Here is a 22,211-nt window from a genome sequence, read left to right on the forward strand (position 1 = left end):
CCCTTCTCGCACATGATGTCCTACAGACCATGGATGGAGGTCAATAGGCACATTACACATTCCTACATTTCTGAAAAAGTTTCACATGGTGTCCCAATGGCCGCGCAGGATTAGCCGAGCGGTCTGAGGCGCTGCAGTCATGGACTGGGCGGCTGGTCGCGGCGGAGGTTCGAGTCCTCCCTTGGGCATGGTAGTGTGTGTTTGTCCTTAGGATAATTTAGGTTAAGTAGTGTGTAAGCTTAGGGACTGATGACCTTAGCAGTTAAGTCCCATAAGGTTTCACAAACATTTGAACATTTTTGAATATTTGGTGTCCCAGTGTACGAGTGCGAACGTACGAACATATGGGACGGGCCCCGGATATGTGGGTGGCTCGAAGATTTTTCAAGTGACTGAACCCAGTACTTTGTCCTCGACGGTGAGTGTTCATCAGACGCAAGGGTACCGTCAGGAGTGCTCCAGGCAAGTCTGTAGGACCATTCTTCTTCTCTGTGTACATAAATCATCTGACAGACAGGGTGGGCAGCATTTTACGGCTGTTTGCTAACGATGTTGTGGTGGACAGGGTGATGATATCTTTGAGTAATGTAGGGGGATACAGGATCATTTACATAGAATTTCGATTTTATGTGATTAATGGCAGTTTGTTCTAAATGTAGAAAAATGTTAGTTAATGCGTATGAGTAGAAAAACGATCGAATACCGCATTAGTGGGGTGCTGTCTAACACAGCGTCATCGATTAAATATCTAGACGTAACGATGCAAAGGGTTATCAAATGGTATGAACACGTCAAGTTGGTAGCAGAAAAGGCGAATGGTCGACTTTCGTTTATTGCGAGAATTTCGTAAAATTGTAGCTCTTCTACACAGGAGACCGCGTGTAGAACGCTAGTCCGATACATTCTGGAATACTGTTCGAGTTTTTGCGATTCCCAGCAGGAAGGATTAAAGCATGATATCGAAGCAGTTCAAAGGCCTGCTGCTTCCAGATTTCTTACCGATAGGTTCGATCAGATAGTACATAGTACGTAGATGCTTCGTGAATTCAAATGAGAATCCCTGGAGAGAAGACGGTGCTCGTTTCGCGTAAGCACCATGTAAATAATATGAGGGAAATTAGGGGTCTTAGGAAGGCATTTAGACAGTCGTTCTTGTATCGTCCCTGCGACGGGAACAGGAAACGAAATGCCAAGTGGAGGGACGAGGTCCCTCCGCTATGTACCGTACGACGGCTTGTGCAGTATCAATGTAGGGCTTGTGGAGTATCCATGTAGCTGTATTGCGCTTCCATGTGGCACAGCCGATGCTATTGCCGATTCTGTGGGGCATTCGCCATCCGGTATAATGTACTGAATTTTATTAGTCAAATATTCATCGAGCCTGTCACATTTCTGTGAAAATACATTTATACTCGCCAAGCCACCCAACTGTGTGTGGCGGAGGGCACTTTACGTGCCAGTGTCACCTCCCTTTCCTGTTCCAGTCGCGTAAGGTTCGCGGGAAGAACGACTGCCGAAAAGCCTCCGTGCGCGTTCGAGTCTCTCTAATTTTACACTCTTGATCTCCTCGGGAGGTATAAGTAGGGGGAATCAATTTCTTAGGGCAGACAGGTCAAAAAAGCGAGGTGGCGGGGTCGGCGCATATATACGAACAGATCTCAAAGCGAAAGTCTTATGTACGTCAAATCCTGCTGAAGAAAAAGAGGCTGAATTCATGTTCATTGAAATAAATATACAAAGTCGGAAATTCTTGACTGGCGTCGTGTACAAGCCGCCAAAAATAAGCTCAATGAGTTCCTTCCAGTCGGAATTACATTCACTTCAGTGTTAATACGAACATGTCATCGTAATGGGTGACTTGAACATAGACCTACTAAGAGACACTCCCTCCGCAATAAACCTAAGAAGATTGTTTAGTTGCAATAGCATGAACATTCTTCCATTACAACCTACACACCATACGGCGCACAGTCATACTCTTATAGACGTGATCGCAACGAAACAGATTGACAGAGTAAGAGATGTTGGTCAATCATCGGCCCCTGGCCTCTCAGCACATGATGTAATATTCCTGGCCTACTCTGTGCAGCCCCCATGGATCAAATCGCGTTACATAACTTGTAGGAACATGAAACGTATTGACCTTGACGCTCTAACAGCCGATTGCTTAGAAATCTCATGGCATCAAATAATCAGAGAACCTACAATCGACGGCAAAATTAATGAACTTGGTGATAAACTCACTGCCCTCTATGACAAACATGCACCTGTGCGCACAGTCCGTGTAAGAAAATCTCCTGCTCCATGGCTGACAGCTGAATTACGTCAAATGATGACTAATAGGGATGCTGCCCACAGGCGTTTCAAGGCAGATCCGAAACCCGAGCGTTTCGAAGAATATAGAAAGCTACGGAACAGAGTGAAACAATGCATTCGCAATGCCAAAATCAGGCACGCTCGCTCCCTTGTATGCAGCGATCTGACACCCACGACTCTATGGAAGAATCTCCGTAGCTTGGGGGTCGGAAAGGCAAAATCGGAAACTACTTTTCATGTGTCAGCTAACGAATTAAATGAATTCTTCTCTGCACCTCTGAATACCAGCACGGCTGATAATTACCGTCCACAAGAATCCCCAAACAGGATAACTAACAACGATACCTTCCATCTAAAACATGTAACAACAAATACGGCAAGAAAAGCAATAATGAGAATCTCTTCTGATGCAATAGGCAACGACAGTATCGGTATAACCATGATTAAGAATGTTGCTGATATCTTAGTACCTGTCTTAACTGACATATTTAATTTTTCCCTCGTGAACGGAATATACCCCACTGCATGGAAAAGAAGCATAATTCGACCCATCCCTAAGATCGAAAACCCGCAACAGCCTCGTGATTACCGACCAATTAGCATACTGCCTGCTGTTTCCAAAGCACTTGAATATATTGTTTATGACCAAATCACTGAACACTTGCATGAATTCAGTCTATATGACAAATTTCAATCCGGTTTCCGTAAACATCACAGCACAAACACTGCTCTAATTAAAGTAACTGATGACCTGAAATATGCCATCGACAATCGAAAGGCAACAATATTGACGCTACTGGACTTCAGCAAAGCTTTTGACACTGTCAACTTTGACATATTACTCAGAAAAATGCAACAGCTTAATTTCTCTGATAGTGCAATGAGATGGTTTGAAAGCTACTTAAAAGACAGACAGCAATGTGTTGTCTGCGCAAATGAAAAATCTCCCTGGAAACATGTTTCTTCGGGAGTGCCACAAGGATCAGTCTTAGGACCACTTTTGTTTTCTTTATATGTCAACGATATTTCGTCGGTTTTGTCCTCCTGTAAACATCATTTCTATGCCGACGACCTCCAGCTCTACCTAAGCGTCAGACCTGAAGACGTAAACACTGCAATCGCTCTGATGAATGATGGTCTGTCTTCAGTAGTGACTTGGGCGAAAAACCTGGGGCTTAAATTAAATGCAAAAAAGACGCAAGTAATCTTAATAGCCCATCAGAAATTAATAAGTTCAGATTTCCGCGAACGGCTACCTCCTATTCTGCTCGAAGGTACTCCAATACCATATCAGAAAACAGTGAAGAACTTGGGTGTAACTTTGGACGAGCATCTCAACTGGGCGGAGAATACAGTCGCAGTGTGCCGAAAGACGTCTGCTTGTCTCTATGCTCTCAAAAAGTTTCGGAACATATTCCCACAGGACTTGAAACGCCAGCTCGTGCAAGCACTCGTTCTACCGAACCTCCACTATTGTGATATGATTCAACAAGGCATGAGTAGTGAAAACAAAAGACGGCTAGAGCTAACCATGAATGCCTGTGTGCGTTACACCTGCAACATTCGCCGATATGATCATGTTAGTGCTTCATACTCCGAGCTAGGGTGGCTGCGGCCGGACAAACTGCGTGACTACCACACTCTATGTCTACTTCACCGACTCCTCATCGCGCAAGCACCCCAGTACCTAGCCTCAGAGATTAAAAACCTGTCATGCCATCATAATCGAAACACGAGGTCACTCTTATCTGGTATCCTAACTGTGCCCACTCACAAAACAAAAACTTTTGCAAACTCCTTCTCAGTTGCCGCTGTCCGCCTCTGGAACAAACTGCCCCTTAACTTGAGGAAAATTCAATCTCCTGTTGCTTTTAAGAAGAAGTTGAAGCATTTCCTACTATCATCCGCATAAAATTCTCCACAAAATTAATGTGCAAGGCCAATCCTCTCATCTGTCAAATAGCAAAGCTAGCGTCTCCTATCTTGCTCCTGAGATGCCTTCCTCTTCATCTATCTCTATTAGCCACGCAGTCTCCTTTTCCTTTATATTTTCCTTAATTATGTTTGATCATGTCTCTCTATTCTTCTCCTCTCTTCACCATGAGTCTCCCTCATACTCCCTGCTGCCAGCACTCCTATCTAAAATCTTTCTCTTCAATAATGTATTCTTCAAGGTGTACCTTTCTAATTGTTTATCTCACTTTTTGTATTAGATGTAGTTTAACATGCCTACTAAAACATATGACTGTAAAATAAGTAGAATGCCTGGTTAGATGTAAGAGAGGGCCTGATGGCCCTAATCTTGCCAGGTTAAATAAATAAATAAATAAATAAATAAAGTTCTATAGGATGTGCTGTGTTACGAAGTTGGAAACATCTGGGCTACAGTACCGGTAGGTCTTTTTTATAAATAAATAAAAACCCTTGCAATGTACACTGTATGAGTGAGTAATTGTTTACTGTGGTAGCCTAGTCCTGATAGGTTGTGTGACAGTACTGAGAGAATGGGAGAACTTTAACACTGATGCACAGGCTCACTTATTGTCTCCACGTTTTCAAGTGAAATATGAATACAATAATTGCGCATGGTGGATTTTAAAATACACTGAATCATTCACAGACATGATATTATTTAAATTTGGCTTTCATTTCTCACTTAAACTTAAAATATTCCCGCATTACGAATTTGAATTAAAGCAGGAATTATAGGCAGGGGGCAGCCTTGCAAAGACGACATTGGAAGTACCAGCACTTCATTAATAGCAATGAAACGTAAAGAAACGTTCCTTCGATAGTGTGTTTCTCGGACTGCAGTACGAAAGCTCGAGATACTGAAAAGCAACAGCCTCGTAGACTGTCAAAATACATTCCGGATAAGAGATAATTAGCATCACAAATGTATTGTCAAAAACATAGCTATCTGCTTATTTGTGAAACGTACCTACCTTGTCTGTAGTCTGACACATTATCAGCATTATCTGCAGATAATCTACATACGTGTTTATCTGGAGCACATCAGCTTGATAACTTCCGAAATACTTACGCTATAAGCATCCAATACAACACATTTTGTACAAAATCTGGAAGACGAGTGTTACAACCAGAAGTTGTCCTGTGGTAAATAAAATCCGCATAAGAGCTAGTGAGACTCGCGGACCGAGGACTCCGTAAGAACGTAATTATGGACGTAGATAGTTCATCCCTCCCGGCAATCGAGAATTTCCATGATCTTTCCTGTTACCGATACCGATAATCTCAGGACATTAATATTTGTAGCATAAATGACCGCACCGTTTGATTCCATTGACGTAGAAGCTTAAATTTTTATACCTGCAAGGGACTGTAGACTTTGACATGAGACATAGAGTTCGACTTCATACGTTTACCAGTCCCTGAGTGAAAGGTTTCTTAACAGACAGACAGACAGACATACAGTCGCATAACAAATAACAATTTTTTTCATGTGATTAAATCAAAAATTAACAATTTTTTGACTTTTTCTTTCGTATCCCTCCTGGAAGGCGGCGCGTGGGTCTGCTCCTGCAAACTGAAGGGTAGGCCGAATGTAGGAAGTGAGTAGGAGCAAGAAAAGGTGAAATTCTTCGGTGCTGCGTTTAAATTTAAGTCACCTTTACTAGAGGAAGAATTAGGATTACATTAGGCTTACGTAATTTTGGCTGAGATGAGCACGTAGCTGCGAAGCCGTACATAAATCAAACATCGGCTAGAAGGTACAATGGCAAAATCTGCAGTGGCTAGCCCACTATGAAATAGAAACATTTCTGAAAAAAAGGAGTTTATTAAAAACTAATATAGGTTTAAGTGCTGGGAAGTCTTTTTTGAGGGTATTTTTGTGTAGTGTAGCCTCGTACCACAGTGAAGCGTGGGTTATAGAGTGCTGAGACCAGAAGAGAATGTAATATTTTGGTGCTACAAAAGAATCCTGATGATTAGTAGGGTAGATCGCGTAACTAACGAGCAGATATGTAATTGAATTGGAAAAAAAATTATGACACAACTTGAATAAAAAGGGGGATCGGTTGAGAGGAGGCACCTCAAGGCTTCATATAGGGAACGAGGGAAATGTGGGTGGTAAAAATTGAAGAGGGAGACCAACGGAAGAATACTGTTAAATGGTGCAAATTGATGTAGGTTTCAGTAGTTATTCGGAGGTGAACAGACTTCCACCGGATAGAATACCGTGGAGAGCTGCATCAGACCTGTCTTTGGACTGAAAACCACAACATCATCATGCGAATCAACAAGAATACTGGACCGTGCATTATTGATGGCGCAACGGTCTGTCTTAACAACCGATTGGCCATTAGATTGTTTTTTCTTTCAGTCAGTTTTTTCCAGTCGAATGAAACAACCTAACCATCGTAGTGTCTGCGGCTATGCGCGCTATATGAATGTGTTCAATCAGCTTCCGCGTGTAAGTGGTTCCCGTTAACGTAAGCAACCGATAGTCAAAAGCCTCTGGCGGTTGCGCCGATTACTTGAATGTTTCCCCTCGTTCTCCGGGTTTGAGTGATTTCATTTAAAAACTTTATCAACCTTTCCGCTTATACGTGAGCCATGCCCAGGACTGCAAACTTTTCTTAGCGGCAAATAACGTAACTTATTCAAGGAGAGGTGAGAAACTGATGCTACGTTATGAGTATCTGTTTAAGTAAATGAACAATTACATTTTTATTTAAATTTATTAAAGCTCAGTCTCTCTTTTGCCCCTGGTTTGCACCCATCACCAATATTTCTGTTGCGGTAAATGATGAGGAGACGTGACCAGAAAGAATACAACACACAAATTCTTTAATCGTTTGGTGGCAATTAGTTATGATTTAAGCATAAACTGTTACATGCCTAAGGTTTTTATCCAAGAAGTATTTGTGATCATTGGTATAGATTCTTTCAATTTCTTTAATTAAAACAATGTGTTCAACGAGGAATGTTCAGTATTCAGTTAAGGGAGAGGAAGGATCACTCAAAGTCCAGAAGTTTAATAAACATGGGCTCTAAAATGCATACCTTAAGAGCTACGAGCACTTTTTCATCTTTACACACACACACACACACACACACATATATATATATATATATATATATATATATATATATATATATATATTGTTGCTTCCCATCTTTTGTTTGGAGACTGTACAGACCACAACAAAGACATTGGTATTAAACACCTGCTCCAGCATGCGTACTTTAAGAGCTAGGAGCATTTGTTCAGTAGAAGAGATGCGTTTCAGAGTAGCGAAAATGAACAAGCGCTCATATCTCTTAAGGTATGCACACTTGAGCAGATGTTTAACGGACATTTTTCTTCTGGTTTGATCCATACTGCCACCTCTCAAACTGCAGAAAGCAAAGAGCTTAAAGTAGAATAGATTTGTTTCACAGTACCTAAGATGAAGAAGTGCACATAGCTCTTAAAGTATGCCTTTTAGATCACCTGTTTACTAGACTTTCTGCCTTCAAATGATTGTTCCTGTCACATCCGTGAATACTGACGAGCGCTCGGGAGACACCTTGACTGGCTTCATAGTATAAACATCCTTGCAGATGCTGAGGTATGACTGTATTTACCTTGATTTTTTCCATTCCGACGCCACTTGAGCTTTTCGGCATTGCGAATCAGCCGCAATGTTTACAAAAAAATGAACGAAAAACTGTACTAAAATCTGTGTTATCTTAGGCTTTCCCGGCGAATTAACTGTTTGTACTGTCCTCGCGTCTCCAGACGGGTGCAGTCGTTCTAAAACCACGATATTTCGACAGCGTTCCTTGCCGTCATCTTGAGGTGATACCTGCAGACTGAGCATCTCCGCTGAATCTCCTCTCCTTTATATTCTGATCGCTCCCCACCTCCTTCCCCCGCGTCCTGCAGCACGCGGCGCTGCGTGGAGGGGTGGTGGATAGGGGCGGGCTGCTGGCTTCTGGATGCGAACTGTGGACCATCAGATGTCCTTTGGCACGCCGACGTGCTTTCAGGCAGAATGCACAAGCCCAGCAGAGAGAGAACGATGAGGATGACAAGAAAATGGCGTACCTGTCTTCGCCGGAAAAGTATCCAACAAAATCGGCAGAATTCGGGCTCAGTGTAACATCAAGTGTGTCTTCCGCCCACCTCCGAATACGTGTGCCCTGCTAGGTACAGTAAAAGATGACCTGGGGATCCGCAGACCGGGTGTTTACCGTATTCCGTGTAAAAGCGGCAAGGCATACATCGGGCAAACTGTACGGACAATCGAAGAAAGATGCCAGGAACACAGAAGGCACACTGAACTGAAGCAGCCTACAAAATCTACGGTTGCGGAACTTTACATGGATACTGGAGATACTGTGGAGTACGTACTATGGAGTACGCGAAAACGGAAGTTTTACGGCAGGCCTCGTCTTTTTGGGACTGTGTTCTGAAGGAGGCGATTGAAATACGTGTAGCTGATGGACTGATCAACAGAGACGCCGGGTTGAACCTCAGCAAAGCCTGGGACCCAGCTCTCAGCCAACTAAAAGCACAGCGCCGACCCAAAGCGACTTCCGCGCCCGGCGAAGGCCACAGGACATCTGACGGTCCACAGTTCGCATCCAGCAGCCAGTAGCCCGCCCCTCCCCACCACCCCTCCACGCAGCGCCGCGTGCGGCTGGACGCGAGGGAAAGGGGTGGGGAGCGATCAGAGTATAAAGGGGAGGAGATTGAGCGGAGATGCTCAGTCTGCAGGTATCACCTCAAGATGACGGCAAGGAAAGCTGTCGAAATATCGTGGTTTGAAAACGACTGCACGTGGCTGGAGACCCGAGAACAGTACACACTGTACTAAAAGCTACTTATTGGCACTCCATAAAAAAGAATGTACTGCAACGGCAGTAATAATGGTGGCAGGTGATAACAGTGTGCAGAAAAAATAATGATTTAACCATGCCAAAACCATGGCATGTCTCCGCTCAGAAATGAAAGCGCTGCGTCGACTGTACTCATTCTCCTGCTCCCATATAGAGGTTTCACTGAAAAGAATGCGGGAACTGATGGAATCATACGCAAAACTGCAATCGGATGACGCGATTGTTGCCCAAGAACAATCGATTTGTGTCCTATAATTGTCTGAACTGATTGTGTTGATTTGGTTGCTCCCGTCATTACTGCCCGCGTAGCCCTTTTTGGGACTGTCATATCGGAGACCTACGAGAAAGGGAGCGGCAACCCCTCGGGCACCTTGGATACGCGGGCAGCCTAGGCTGCCCCTGCACACCTCAGCGACACGGTTCCTGGAGCGCTGGCAGAGGCCGCCACTTCCGAGGGACCTATTCGCGTCCGCACAACACGTGACAAGCGAACAGTAGCACGAACATTCCGCCACTGGCAGCTGCAAAGACAATCACACGGACAACACATTCCAGTTCAGTTCTTGCCACCTTCGAGAGCCTCTCCTGGTCCCGTGCGGGTGGTACTGACCTCACCGTCTCGTAACACTCTCGTCGTAGGGGCCGACGTCACTGTTCTCGGCTTTCATCGTTGCTTCCTCTGTGGATTTGAGCTGCATTTACCCCTTTAACTTAAAACCTCGAGATATCTCGTTTTTATTATTTTGACTGGAACTTAAAATTCCGAGTGCCTTAAGGAAATAAATTCGAAAATAATAATAATTACGTGTTTGGCTGCTTGAGAGCGTCTGGTACTACATTTTTAGCCTGGTTGTAGCGTTTTGGTTGAGGTGGCTGCCACTATATTTCGTCTATACTGTGTACGACTTTGGATATTCGACAACATTAGATACCTTAACAATGTGGGAGTGTATTCATAGGTCAGGCCATTCGTACCATTGAGGACCGATACCGAGAACATCAACGGCACTCTAGACTGCAACAGTCCAGTAAGTCGGCAATGCCTGTCGGAACTCCACAGCATGGATTATGACCAAACCAAAAATCCTGACACAGACTTACAGATACTGGGACTGTGTCATCAAAGAAGCCATAGAGATTAGAGTAAGGAAGCCACAACTAAATCGTGAGAGCGGTTACATCCTTTGCAAGGCGCGGGAGCCCGCGATCACCCAGATTAAGAAGAAAAGGGATATTTCTCAGGGTGTACTCACTTCGGGGGAGGAGGGAAGAATAACGAGAGCGGTGCCGGCAGACCCTCCTGAACGAGAAGACCTAGGACACAGCGCCCAGACGGCGGGAGAACGGACGCTGCACCTGGACCGCGCGAGGGGCGCGGACCACACCGACTCATAGGAAGCGCCTGAGGGAGGAGCGGGAGTGGGATTGTCCTATATATACATGGTGCCGGCCCACCGCCGGTCAGTACATCAGCGCACCTGATGATGGCAACGTGGTCGATTGCTAAAATATTGTGTCCTATGCACACTCCTACCAGGCTGTTTACCCAAGATTTATTTCGTCATAAAATACGCCTGGAGTAATTGAAGAAAAATGTGATGTTATTTCATTAGAAATTGAAACTGACATTTCGTCAAGCGACCGAAAAGCGCTCGCCAGCGGTACGAGATAAATACATCCACTGCGTTCCAGCTAGCTCCTCCAAGATTTATATTCGCAGTAACAATTGTGAAATACATGGTTAGGCTTCGGAGCTACACAGGAACTAAAAACTCACTTCAAGTTTCGGGATATTTTCGTCAAACACACGAGATGCATTCGCAGTTGCGAATATGGACAACCATGAGTTATACTAACGAAATGATGACAGTGAAAATTTGTGCCGTGCTGGGACTCGAACTCGGATTTCCACCTTATTCGCCTTACAGTTTGGCTATCCGAGCGCACTTCTCAGCAACACCTGAACTTCCATATGCCGTCAACCAAGTGTCCACAACCTACACTCGTACTTCCATTACGTATATTCCCATGCCATATGCAGTGCCTGTTATTCAGTAGTATGATGCAATATTCCTTCGGACATACATGCGTATCTGAACGAACGTGCACTAGAGCCTGATGCATGTCTGAAGGAACATTCCCTCGGACTTCTTGACAACACAGGCGCTGCAGTAGCGTATTGATCCGCCGACATCGGCGAGCGACTTTCAAGTAAAATGTCTCTCCTGTACGGGAATACACTTAATGGATGGAGGGGTACAAATTGTGGACACATGGTTGACGAGATATGGAAGTCTTGGTCTGGTCTTGAAGCCTGCACGGATGGCCAAATGGTAAGGCGACTGCCCGCGATAAGAGTGAAATCCGGTTTCGAGCTCCCATACCGCACAAATTTTCATTGGTGTCGTTTCATTATACAGCTGACGGTAGTCCATACACGCAGCTGCGAATGCATTTCATGTACGTCATAAAGGCTCTTGTCACCGCAGTGTCAGTTCCGTTGGACATGTTTGCATGTCCGAAGGAATTTTACACCGTAATTCGAAATAACACAGGCATTGCATCGTAGTTGTGTCAAAGTTAGTGCACGAGTGTACTCGGGATTTTATTATTGGCGATCTTCAGAGATTTTGTAACTCATTACCTTGAGCTTTAAAAGCTGTCTTTGTGAGTGTATATGTAATGTCATTCACTAAAGGACGGTTACGGATAGACTTCTCTGTGTGCCTGTGTTGAATCGAATTGAGCTATTTCCATGCAAGTCTGTTTTGTTACGAAGCTCCTGGTGGTGCTACTACATACTAGAAACAGTCAGATGACTTTCAGAGATCAGTTCTGCTAAGCCTTTATACCAGTAACTAGTGCAATGGTACCCAACCTGGGCATAACTACCTCCTGAAGGTAAAACGAAATTTTCAAAAATGGTTCAAATGGCTCTGAGCACTATGGGACTTAACATCTGAGGTCGTCAGTCCCCTAGAACTTAGAACTATTTAAACCTAACCAACCTAAGTACATCACACACATCCATGCCCGAGGCAGGATTCGAACCTGCCTGCGACCGTAGCGGTCGCGCGGTTCCAGACTGAAGCGCCTAGAACCGCTCGGCCACACCGGCCAGCAAAAAACGAAATTTTCTGAGGAGTAAAAATTAAACGATTCGTTCTGTTTCAGTCACGAAACTTATTTATTTTCAAAAGATAATTACTATTATTACAATTTTATAAGACTGTAAAAGTTACCAATAATTACGTTTACTCAAATAGTAGCATTAATTTGGTTGAGGTTACAGGTTCCTCACGCAGTCTGCCCAATACTCACATATGCTCTGGTTTGTCCCGTACACCGCTGATGATCAGAGTGAGAGATACACGTAGCAAATGCTAAATATCTCAAGAAAATGTCTTCCCCAAGTTGTAGATGGTACCTGCTGTAGTACAGAAATTACTTTATTGCTTGGTTGGTTGATTTGGGGAAAGGGACCAAACAGCGAGGACATCGTTCCCATCGGATTAGGGAAGAAAAGGAAACGAAGTCGGTCATGCCCTTTCAAAGCAACCATCCCGGCTTTTGCCTCAAGTGATTTAGGGAAATATAGAAAAAACTAAATCATGATGGACGGACGCGACTTTCAACCGTCGTCCTCCAGAATGCGAGTCTAATGTGCCAACCACTGCGACACCTCTCTCTGTAAATTGCTTCATTACTCGCTTGCGAAACAGATAAATGAATTAATTGACAGCACGACGCTGCAGCAACTACATATGGGTTACAATACCGCTGTACACATTATTATTATTATTATTATTATTATTAGTGGCTGTGTTCAGACATAAGGCATTAACAGCCTGAACTCGTACAATTTCTGCCAGTTCAGAAGTAAGGAGTGCAGCAATCAAGTGACTTACGAACAGTAAGTATAGTGCATACATTTTAGTTTAAATGGAGTTGCAGTGTGCAGGTCAAACAAGTGCCGCAATGGAGAGGAGTACTGCAGGGACGTAAGTTTTGCAATTAGTGTCTACCCTCACTGTGGACAGTCAACTGTTTTATGTGAGAAGGAGCTGTGGATAGCACTCGTGATGCAGCACAAATAGCCGGCCGGGGTGGCCGAGCGCTTCTAGGCGCTACAGTCTGGTCGCTGGTTCGAATCCTGCCTTGGGCATGCATGTGTGTGATGTCCTTAGGTTAGTTAGGTTCGAGCAGTTCTAAGTTCTAGGGGACTGATGTCCTCAGAAGTTAAGTCCCATAGTGCTCAGAGCCATTTTTTTGAGCAGCACAAATTCCTTTGTCATTCATTCAAACACACAACACAACCAAATATCATTCGTCTCTCATCGTTTTGAAAATGAGGGTGTTCCAAGGAAAGTCTTTCATTCTACTGTTCAGTTAGCTGCTAAGTTTGGTGACAGTGTGGGGGAGGGAGGCAACAGGTGGCAGGGGGGGAGAGGGGTAACGGTTCAAATGTCTGTGAGCACTATGGGACTTAACTTCTGAGGTCATCAGTCCCCTAGAACTTAGAACTACTTGAACCTAACTAACCTAAGGACAGCACACACATCCATGCCCGAGGCAGGATTCGAACCTGCGATCGTAGCGGTCGCGCGGCTCCAGACTGTAGCGCCAAGAACCGCTCGGCCACTCCGGCCGGCAGAGGGGTAATGGCTAACATCTGAATGCACTCGGGGGTAGTGGTCTAAGAATGGTTGGTAACCACAGCATTTTGTACGTTTTATTTTTACCGCCAAAGTAGACGTATTTTTGTTTGTCAGCAAACTTATTGAAACTTTCGAATTTAGATTTTCTCTGCGAATCTCGACGACGAAGTCTTCTCGGGTTATCAGCCGAGTCTAGGGCGTCGTTCTGTGGGTACGTTTCAACAAGTTTCGTAGTTGCCATCTTCAGGTGAAGTGCAGCCGAGTCGAGGAGTTACGTTCCGACAAGTTTCCTACTGGCCATCTTCAGGTGAAGTGGAGCCGAGTCGAGGCGTCGTTTTGCGGCTACGTTTCAACAAGTTTAGCAGTTGCCATCTTCAGGCGAAGTAACTTTTCCTGAGCGGGCGCCTTGCACGGTTCGCGCGGCTCCCCCCATCGGAGGTTCGAGTCTCTGGCGTTAGGAACTTGCTTATTAATAATAGTGATGCTATAACTGTTGGTTGGTAATATTTACTGACAAAATGCAACCTAATGCTAGATTGCGTACCTACGGCTATCCTGAGTGGCCGTTTTTTAGAACCACTTGAAAAGAGAGAGAGATTATTAATTGATCACTGATTCTTCGGTTCTCGATTATGTTCAGGAGACGTACGGATTGATTACGCGATTAATTGACCTTTTGACCCGGATTGCTTTCACGCAATCTGAATCTTCGATTAAAATACCTAACGGACCTATTTGAATATAAAAATGGAAATGAAAGCGAATTAGTGGAATTTCGTAAGAGAATGACTAACAGATCGGAAGTTGAACACATTAGTAATCTTCCAAATACAATCGAGGCACCGCGATAAAGAGCGAATCTGTAACATAGCTCATATACAATTTTAAGATTGTTTTTGGTTAGTGAAAGAGAAGAATAAGAAGAAAATTACTGCATCGTAAAATATTAATATATTTTGAACACATTGGCTTTAAACTTCTACACATTGACAAATAGCCAATAAATGCATGACTTAAATCTGATATTTGTTTTGTAAATGGCGCAGTCCAATAACCGCTGCTTTGTCAGTCCGTTCCTTCTTAAAATTAAATGTACTTGGGCGTGCGTAAGTACATTGTATCCACACCCGAGTTCCCGAGATGTTTGTTCGTCGTTTCACATAGTTTTTACACAAAATAAAAATATAACTTTTAGTAATGCTATGTAGTACATTTTAATTTTTTTTTTTTGTTGGATCTAAAATTTAAAAACCTCTCTCACACCGGCCTGATTTAGCTTCACTGATCAGGGAATTTTCATTTACAAAGCAGGCTTATCACATGCACACAGTTCAATACTGTTCTATCCTGCTTAAATTGAGCTTAACATAAATTCCATAAGGCAGTGAAGCAATTTCGAAGTCTCGGTGCGACGAAATTGTCAGTCGATCTCCTGAAAACATTTGTAATAATTATTAACTTTCGGTGATCACATGAGGAAGACCAGAGATCTGCTGGTAAGACCGTGTTAGCCTCTTTATTTGAAGTAATAAACTGGATATCTTGAGCATACAAAACGGCAGGTTCGTCCAGTATAAATCAGACGTTCCTCACTGATCCTGTGCAACACAGCGTAGTAAGCAGACACTGTCAATTATAATCAGTTCAATAATACGCGAACACACTTACTTTAGTTTGGTTCATGTATTAAATTCCTTCTCATACAGAATCTCATCAAGATGGCGACTAGCTCAACAATACATAAATGTCCGCAACTCGTGGTCGTGCGGTAGCGTTTTCGCTTCCCACGACCGGGTTCCCGGGTTCGATTCCCGGCGGGGTCAGGGATCTTCTCTGCCTCGTGATGACTGGGTGTTGTGTGATGTCCTTAGGTTAGTTAGGTTTAAGTACTTCTAAGTTCTAGGAGACTGATGACCGTAGATGTTAAGTCCCATTGTGCTCAGAGCCAATACATACATATACATCCTCCTTCTTTCACGGCTAATCGGCAAGATCTCCCTCAATCTTTTTATAAGAGAAAACATAGATAGCAGAGAAGCTATTGCATGGAGTAAATGGACGCTCCAAGGAATAGTAGGGCTTGAAACTACTTTGCATTGATAATCATGGTATATTAAAGTTTAGGAATCGGTAAGATAAGAAGAGATATTTCGAGATATGTACTGAGTTATATAATTTATAAAATTTCTGAAAATATGGCGGAGTGACCGGTGCAAGAGACATTACAACGTCTTAACATGTCGGCGACCAAAAGTACAAGGGTTAATGAAGTCTCTAGAATATTTCGTAACAAAAGATATATTGTTCTTTCTTCTGTTTCGCAGCTTCTTGCTGTCAAGAGCTGCGGCAATGATTTTAAATATCTGCGCCCATCGGGTCATGATGTTTATTTAGAGTATTTAAACGCTGGACGCGCGTTTTGGTATAAGCGCACATTAAAAAAATATTTCATCTCTTTACTCTCGCGCTGTGGTGCTTACGAACTACAGCTCGTTGGCTGTCCTTTTCTTTAATGACAAATATCTCACATGCAAAGTAGCTGAAATCCAATAATATTACAAGTCCTCCTTCGGGCATAGTTGTGTATGTTGTCCTCAGCGTGAGTTTCAGTTGGATTAAATAGTGTGTAAACCTAAGGACCGATGACCCCAGCAGTTTGGTCCCATTGTAACTTACTACAAATTTCCAAGTCCCGCTTCTCCTGAAAGTGACAAGTAAGAAACTTGTCGAAACGTAGCCGCGCGACGACTGAAAGTGTTGTTAATAAAAATTCTCTATTTAAACTAGACAGAACTGCATGTGACTGCTTTAGTCTGTAATAAAAATTACATCTGACTGCGTATTTAACTGAACTGAACGTTATCTGACTGCATGAAAATATTGTTGGAAAATTAATACTCAAAATACACATCTGACTGCATGAAAGTTTAGTGGTAAAAATATATGAAAGTCACCAACCTGCATCTGACTGCGTCTGTGGACTTAGCTATTGCACTCCTTCCCGTTTAGCCGATAATAAAACATATATTCAACAGTGCAATGGCACAAAATTGTCATTCTAGATAACTTTACTCATTTTGGCCTTGTTTGTTACTTAATAAAAATTCTGTCTTGATCTGAATAATTTGCCAACTATGCAGTGGCATATAGATTATTTTACTCTGATAAATGAAATTATTAGCTTTACTCATGGGAACTTTACTTTAATGTGCCTTTTAGTTCAAAGCAAGCACTGGATGCGGAGAACGACAGAAGGTGTGAGATCAAACTCTAATTTTATCTAAAAAATATTTATTGTTCAAACTTTTAAGGCACATGTGAAAAACTAAAAAAAAAAAAACTTCTATAGCATGGATTTACGAGAAGGTTTCACAAAACGCTTATTGCATCAACAATGGGATTTCTATCTGGCTTTTAGACATTATTTAACCAAAGAAAACCTATTTAATTAATTATTCTTTCTAGTTTCCCCAGCTATGTGCCGAGTTTCGCTCAATATACAGTGTGAGTCACCTAACGTTACCGCTGGATATATTTCGTAAACCACCTGAAATACTGACGAATCGATTCCACAGACCGAACGTGAGGAGAGGGGCTAGTGTAATTGGTTAATACAAACCATTAAAAGATGCACGGAAGTATGTTTCTTAACACAAACCTACGTTTTTTTAAATGGAACCCCGTTATTTTTGTTAGCACATCTGAACATACACTACTGGAAATGGAAAAAAGAACACATTGACACCGGTTTGTCAGACCCACCATACTTGCTCCGGACACTGCGAGAGGGCTGTGCAAGCAATGATCACACGCACGGCACAGCGGACACACCAGGAACCGCGGTGTTGGCCGTCGAATGGCGCTAGTTGCGCAGCATTTGTGCACCGCCGCCGTCAGTGTCAGCCAGTTTGCCGTGGCATACGGAGCTCCATCGCAGTCTTTAACACTGGTAGCATGCCGCGATAGCGTGGACGTGAACCGTATGTGCAGTTGACGGACTTTGAGCGAGGGCGTATAGTGGGCATGCGGGAGGCCGCGTGGACGTACCGCCGAATTGCTCAACACGTGGGGAGTGAGGTTTCCACAGTACATCGACGTTGTCGGCAGTGGTCGGCGGGAGGTGCACGTGCCCGTCGACCTGGGACCGGACCGCAGCGACGCACGGATGTACGCCAAGACCGTAGGATCCTACGCAGTGCCGTAGGGGACCGCACCGCCACTTCCCAGCAAATTAGGGACACTGTTGCTCCTGGGGCATCGGCGAGGACCATTCGCAACCGTCTCCATGAAGCTGGGCTACGGTCCCGCACACCGTTAGGCCGTCTTCCGCTCACGCCCCAACATCGTGCAGCCCGCCTCCAGTGGTGTCGCGACAGGCGTGAATGGAGGTACGAATGGAGACGTGTCGTCTTCAGCGTGTTTGGCGCCGTGCAGGTGAGCGCCACAATCAGGACTGCATACGACCGAGGCACACAGGGCCAACAGCCGGCATCATAGTGTGGGGAGCGATCTCCTACACTGGCCGTACACCTCTGGTGATCGTCGAGGGGACACTGAATAGTGCACGGTACATCCAAACCGTCATCGAACCCATCGTTCTACCATTCCTAGACCGGCAAGGGAACTTGCTGTTCCAACAGGACAATGCACGTCCGCATGTATCCCGTGCCACCCAACGTGCTGTAGAAGGTGTAAGTCAACTACCCTGGCCAGCAAGATCTCCGGATCTGTCCCCCATTGAGCATGTTTGGGACTGGATGAAGAGTCGTCTCACGCGGTCTGCATGTCCAGCACGAACGCTGGTCCAACTGAGGCGCCAGGTGGAAATGGCATGGCAAGCCGTTCCACAGGACTACATCCAGCATCTCTACGATCGTCTTCATGGGAGAATAGCAGCCTGCAGTGCTGCGAAAGGTGGATATACACTGTACTAGTGCCGACATTGTGCATGCTCTGTTGCCTGTGTCTATGTGCCTGTGGTTCTGTCAGTGTGATCATGTAATATATCTTACCCCAGGAATGTGTCAATAAAGTTTTCCCTTCCAGGGACAACGAATTCACGGTGTTCTTATTTCAATTTCCAGGAGTGTATAAACAAATACGTAATCAGTGCCGTTTGTCGCATTGTAAAATGTTAATTACATCCGGAAATATTGTAACCTAAATTTGACGCTTGAGTACCACTCCTCCGCTGTTCGATCGTGTGTATCAGAGAGCACCGACTTACGTAAGGATCCAAAGGGAACGGTGATGGACCTTAGGTACAGAAGAGACTGGAACAGCACATTACGTCCACATGCTAACACCTTTTTATTGGTCTTTCTCAATGACGCACATATACATTACCATGATGGATGAGGTACACGTACACACATGGTTTCCGTTTTCAATTACGGATTGGAATAGAGTGCGTCACGACATGTCAGGTCAATAGATGTTCAATGTGGTGGCCATCATTTGCTGCACACAATTGCAATCTCTGGCGTAATGAATGTCGTACACGCCGCAGTACATCTGGTGTAATGTCGCCGCAGGCTGCCACAATACGTTGTTTCATATCCTCTGGGGTTGTGGGCACATCACGGTACACATTCTCTTTTAACGTACCCCGCAGAAAGAAGTCCAGAGGTGTAAGATCAGAAGAACGGGCTGGCCAATTTATGCGTCCTCCACGTCCTATGAAACGCCCGTCGCACGTGTACCTCACCCCTAATGGTAATGTACATGTGTGTCAGTGAACAAGACCAATAAAAAGGTGTTAGCATGTGGACGTAATGTGCTGCTCCAGTCTCTTCTGTAACTAAGGTCCATCACCGTTCCCTTTGGATCCCTACGCTTTTCGGTGCTCTCCGATACACACGATCGAACAGCGGAGGAGTGGTACTCAAGCGTCAACTTTAGGTTACAATATCTCCGGATGTAATTAACATTTTACAATGTAACAAACGGCGCTGATTAAGTATTTGTTTATATGTTCAGATGTGCTAACAAAACTAACGGGGTTCCATTTAAAAATACGTAGGTTTGTGTTAAAAAACATACTTCCGTGCATTATTTTATGGCTTGTATTAACCAATTACACTAGCCCCTCTTCACACGTTCGGTATGTGGAATCGATTCGTCAGTATTTGATGAGGTTTACGAAATATATCCAGCGGTAATGTTAGGTGATTCACCCTGTATAGCTTATTATGTACATAGCGCCAATTCTTACTTTGATGCTGTCACGACCCGGCTGCCTCCTGTAGGCATCTAGCTCAAACTCGAAATACGTCTGCTGTCTCTGCGCATCTCCTCACCACTATTCAAACTTTTACCGCGTGCGCCTAGCCCTGTTAGCTGTCAAAGATCTTACTACTCGAAGATGTACTACTCGTCCAACCTAGTGGTTGGGAACTATCGACATTTTTCACTAGCGCTATCCTGATCGAATCTCAGCACATACCTTTCACGACGCCTCGACTCGGCTGATAACCCGAGAATACTTCGTCATTGGTGAAACTTGCGACCTCTGTGGCTAAGCTTCCGGGCTGGTTCTCCGCAGTGCCCGAGCCGGTGACGCAGGGAGAGGCGCTGACGGAGAGCGTGGTGGCGCTGAGCGGCGTCAACGTGACGGTGGGCTGCCGTGCGCCCGTCTCGCTCGGCTCCTGCTGGTTCCGCCACCCGGACGGCTCGCTCGTCACGCCGGAGATGTTCGGCCTGGGCCGCTACGGCTACTTCGGCGACGGCCTCTCCCTGGGCTCCTGCAGCGTGCGCTTCACCGCCCAGCCGCGGGACTCGGGCCGCTGGACATGCTACATGGGCGTGCCCGACCACATCGACGGCGACCTCTACGCCACCGTAGACGTCCAGATCATAGGTACGTGCGCCGCGCGCCGCCGACCGAGAGCGGGCGATGTTCAAAAATTGGCCAGGTGTCATTTGGAATCGCGCACTGACGCTTCCGTACGAACTTAATCTCTAAATATCAATGGCATTGTCCTAACTGGAAACATGTCTCCAAGGGAGTGCCACAAGGATCAGTTTTAGGCCTACTTTTATTTTCTTTATCCACTACTTTCCATTAAAATTGCTACACCAAGAAGAACTAAAGTACATTCTAGAAGACACTCTGGAAAGAAATACTGAAGGCTGAGTGTGATAATGTGAAGAGAGAAGGGAGGACGAGGAGATGGACAGACAACGAGGAGGAAGGACGAGATAGGCACAGATACGAAGAGGAGGAGAGGGACACACGTAGGGGAGAGGTAAATGGACAGACAAACGAAGGAGCAGGAGATGGAGAGAGAGGGGGGGGATAGGAAAAATGGACACAGAAACGAAAGGGGAGGAAATAAACAGGAAGAGGGGAAAGGAGGAGGTGGACAGAGAGAGGGGGGAGGGAGTAGACAAAGAGAGGGGAGGAGCAGTTGAACAGTCACAGTGGGAAGAGGAGACTGGCATAGAGAGGGGTAGGAGGAGACGGAATTAGTGCTTGCCACACGAAAACGTAAGTAAAAACGAATATAGGCGCGGAAACATTGAGACAAACTAAATTACATTGTAGAAGGTAGGTTAACTTCCAACAAAAAAACTTTCTCATCAACATCGTTTGGTTGCAGATGACAAGCTACCTGTAATAGTTAACACACAAGTGATCCAGAAAATTCATGCACACCAAATGTAAAGGTATTTACAAATCATTAAACAAAACGTTCACATTTCAGAATAAATGATGATGGTACAGTGGTACCGAAACATCTTTGGGTTCTGAGAAAAAACGGTATTTTGCATAACTGGCGGACCTCACATCCAACACTTTTAACTGCAAACACGGCCAATACAAGATGCTGCAAAACAAAATGATGAATATCAATATATATTCTGTACTCATTAGATCGTTCATTCCGTTCAGCACATCATGTAATTCTTATCGTTCCCTCTTGGTCCTTGATCATATTGTATATTACCTGTCTTTCCTTATAGCACACACCTATTTTTCCTAGAATTTCCAATATTTTGCACCATTTCACATTGTCGAACGCTTTTCCAAAGTCGACAGATCCTATGAACGTGTCTTGAGTTTCCTTTAGTCTTGCTTCCCTGATCATTTTTCGCGTTTATAGCCGTAATTTAGCTAAGAAAATATGGGCAAAGACTTTTGTCGCAAAGTCTTTGAAACACTGTGCTATAACGTCAATTGTTAATAATTAGCGAAAATTAGACTTTCACAGATCTGTAGTTGGTTTCCCCTTTAATTTTTTTAACTGATACTTATTGTTATTTGATTTATTTTGATAGTCGATATGTAAAATAGTGATCAATTGTTTGTGCAGTGCAACTGAGACTGCCGAAAATACACTTCCTCCAAAATATACAGTTGCAGTGAAATGTCTCCCACTATTAGAG

At 44.4% G+C, this 22,211-nt stretch overlaps 1 protein-coding gene across 1 annotated transcript in view; it reads left to right on the forward strand.

The window, feature by feature from the left end:
• LOC126355738 (uncharacterized) overlaps window positions 1-22,211 on the forward strand; it is a 189,431-nt gene that overhangs the window by 152,934 nt on the left and 14,286 nt on the right. Inside the window, exon 7 of the mRNA XM_050006113.1 lies at window positions 20,368-20,682. Coding sequence (XP_049862070.1) covers window positions 20,368-20,682 — 315 coding nt within the window. The remainder of the gene's footprint in view (window positions 1-20,367; window positions 20,683-22,211) is intronic.

Source organism: Schistocerca gregaria, chromosome 3 (genome assembly GCF_023897955.1).
Source record: "Schistocerca gregaria isolate iqSchGreg1 chromosome 3, iqSchGreg1.2, whole genome shotgun sequence".
NCBI classification, from domain to species: Eukaryota; Metazoa; Arthropoda; class Insecta; order Orthoptera; family Acrididae; genus Schistocerca; species Schistocerca gregaria.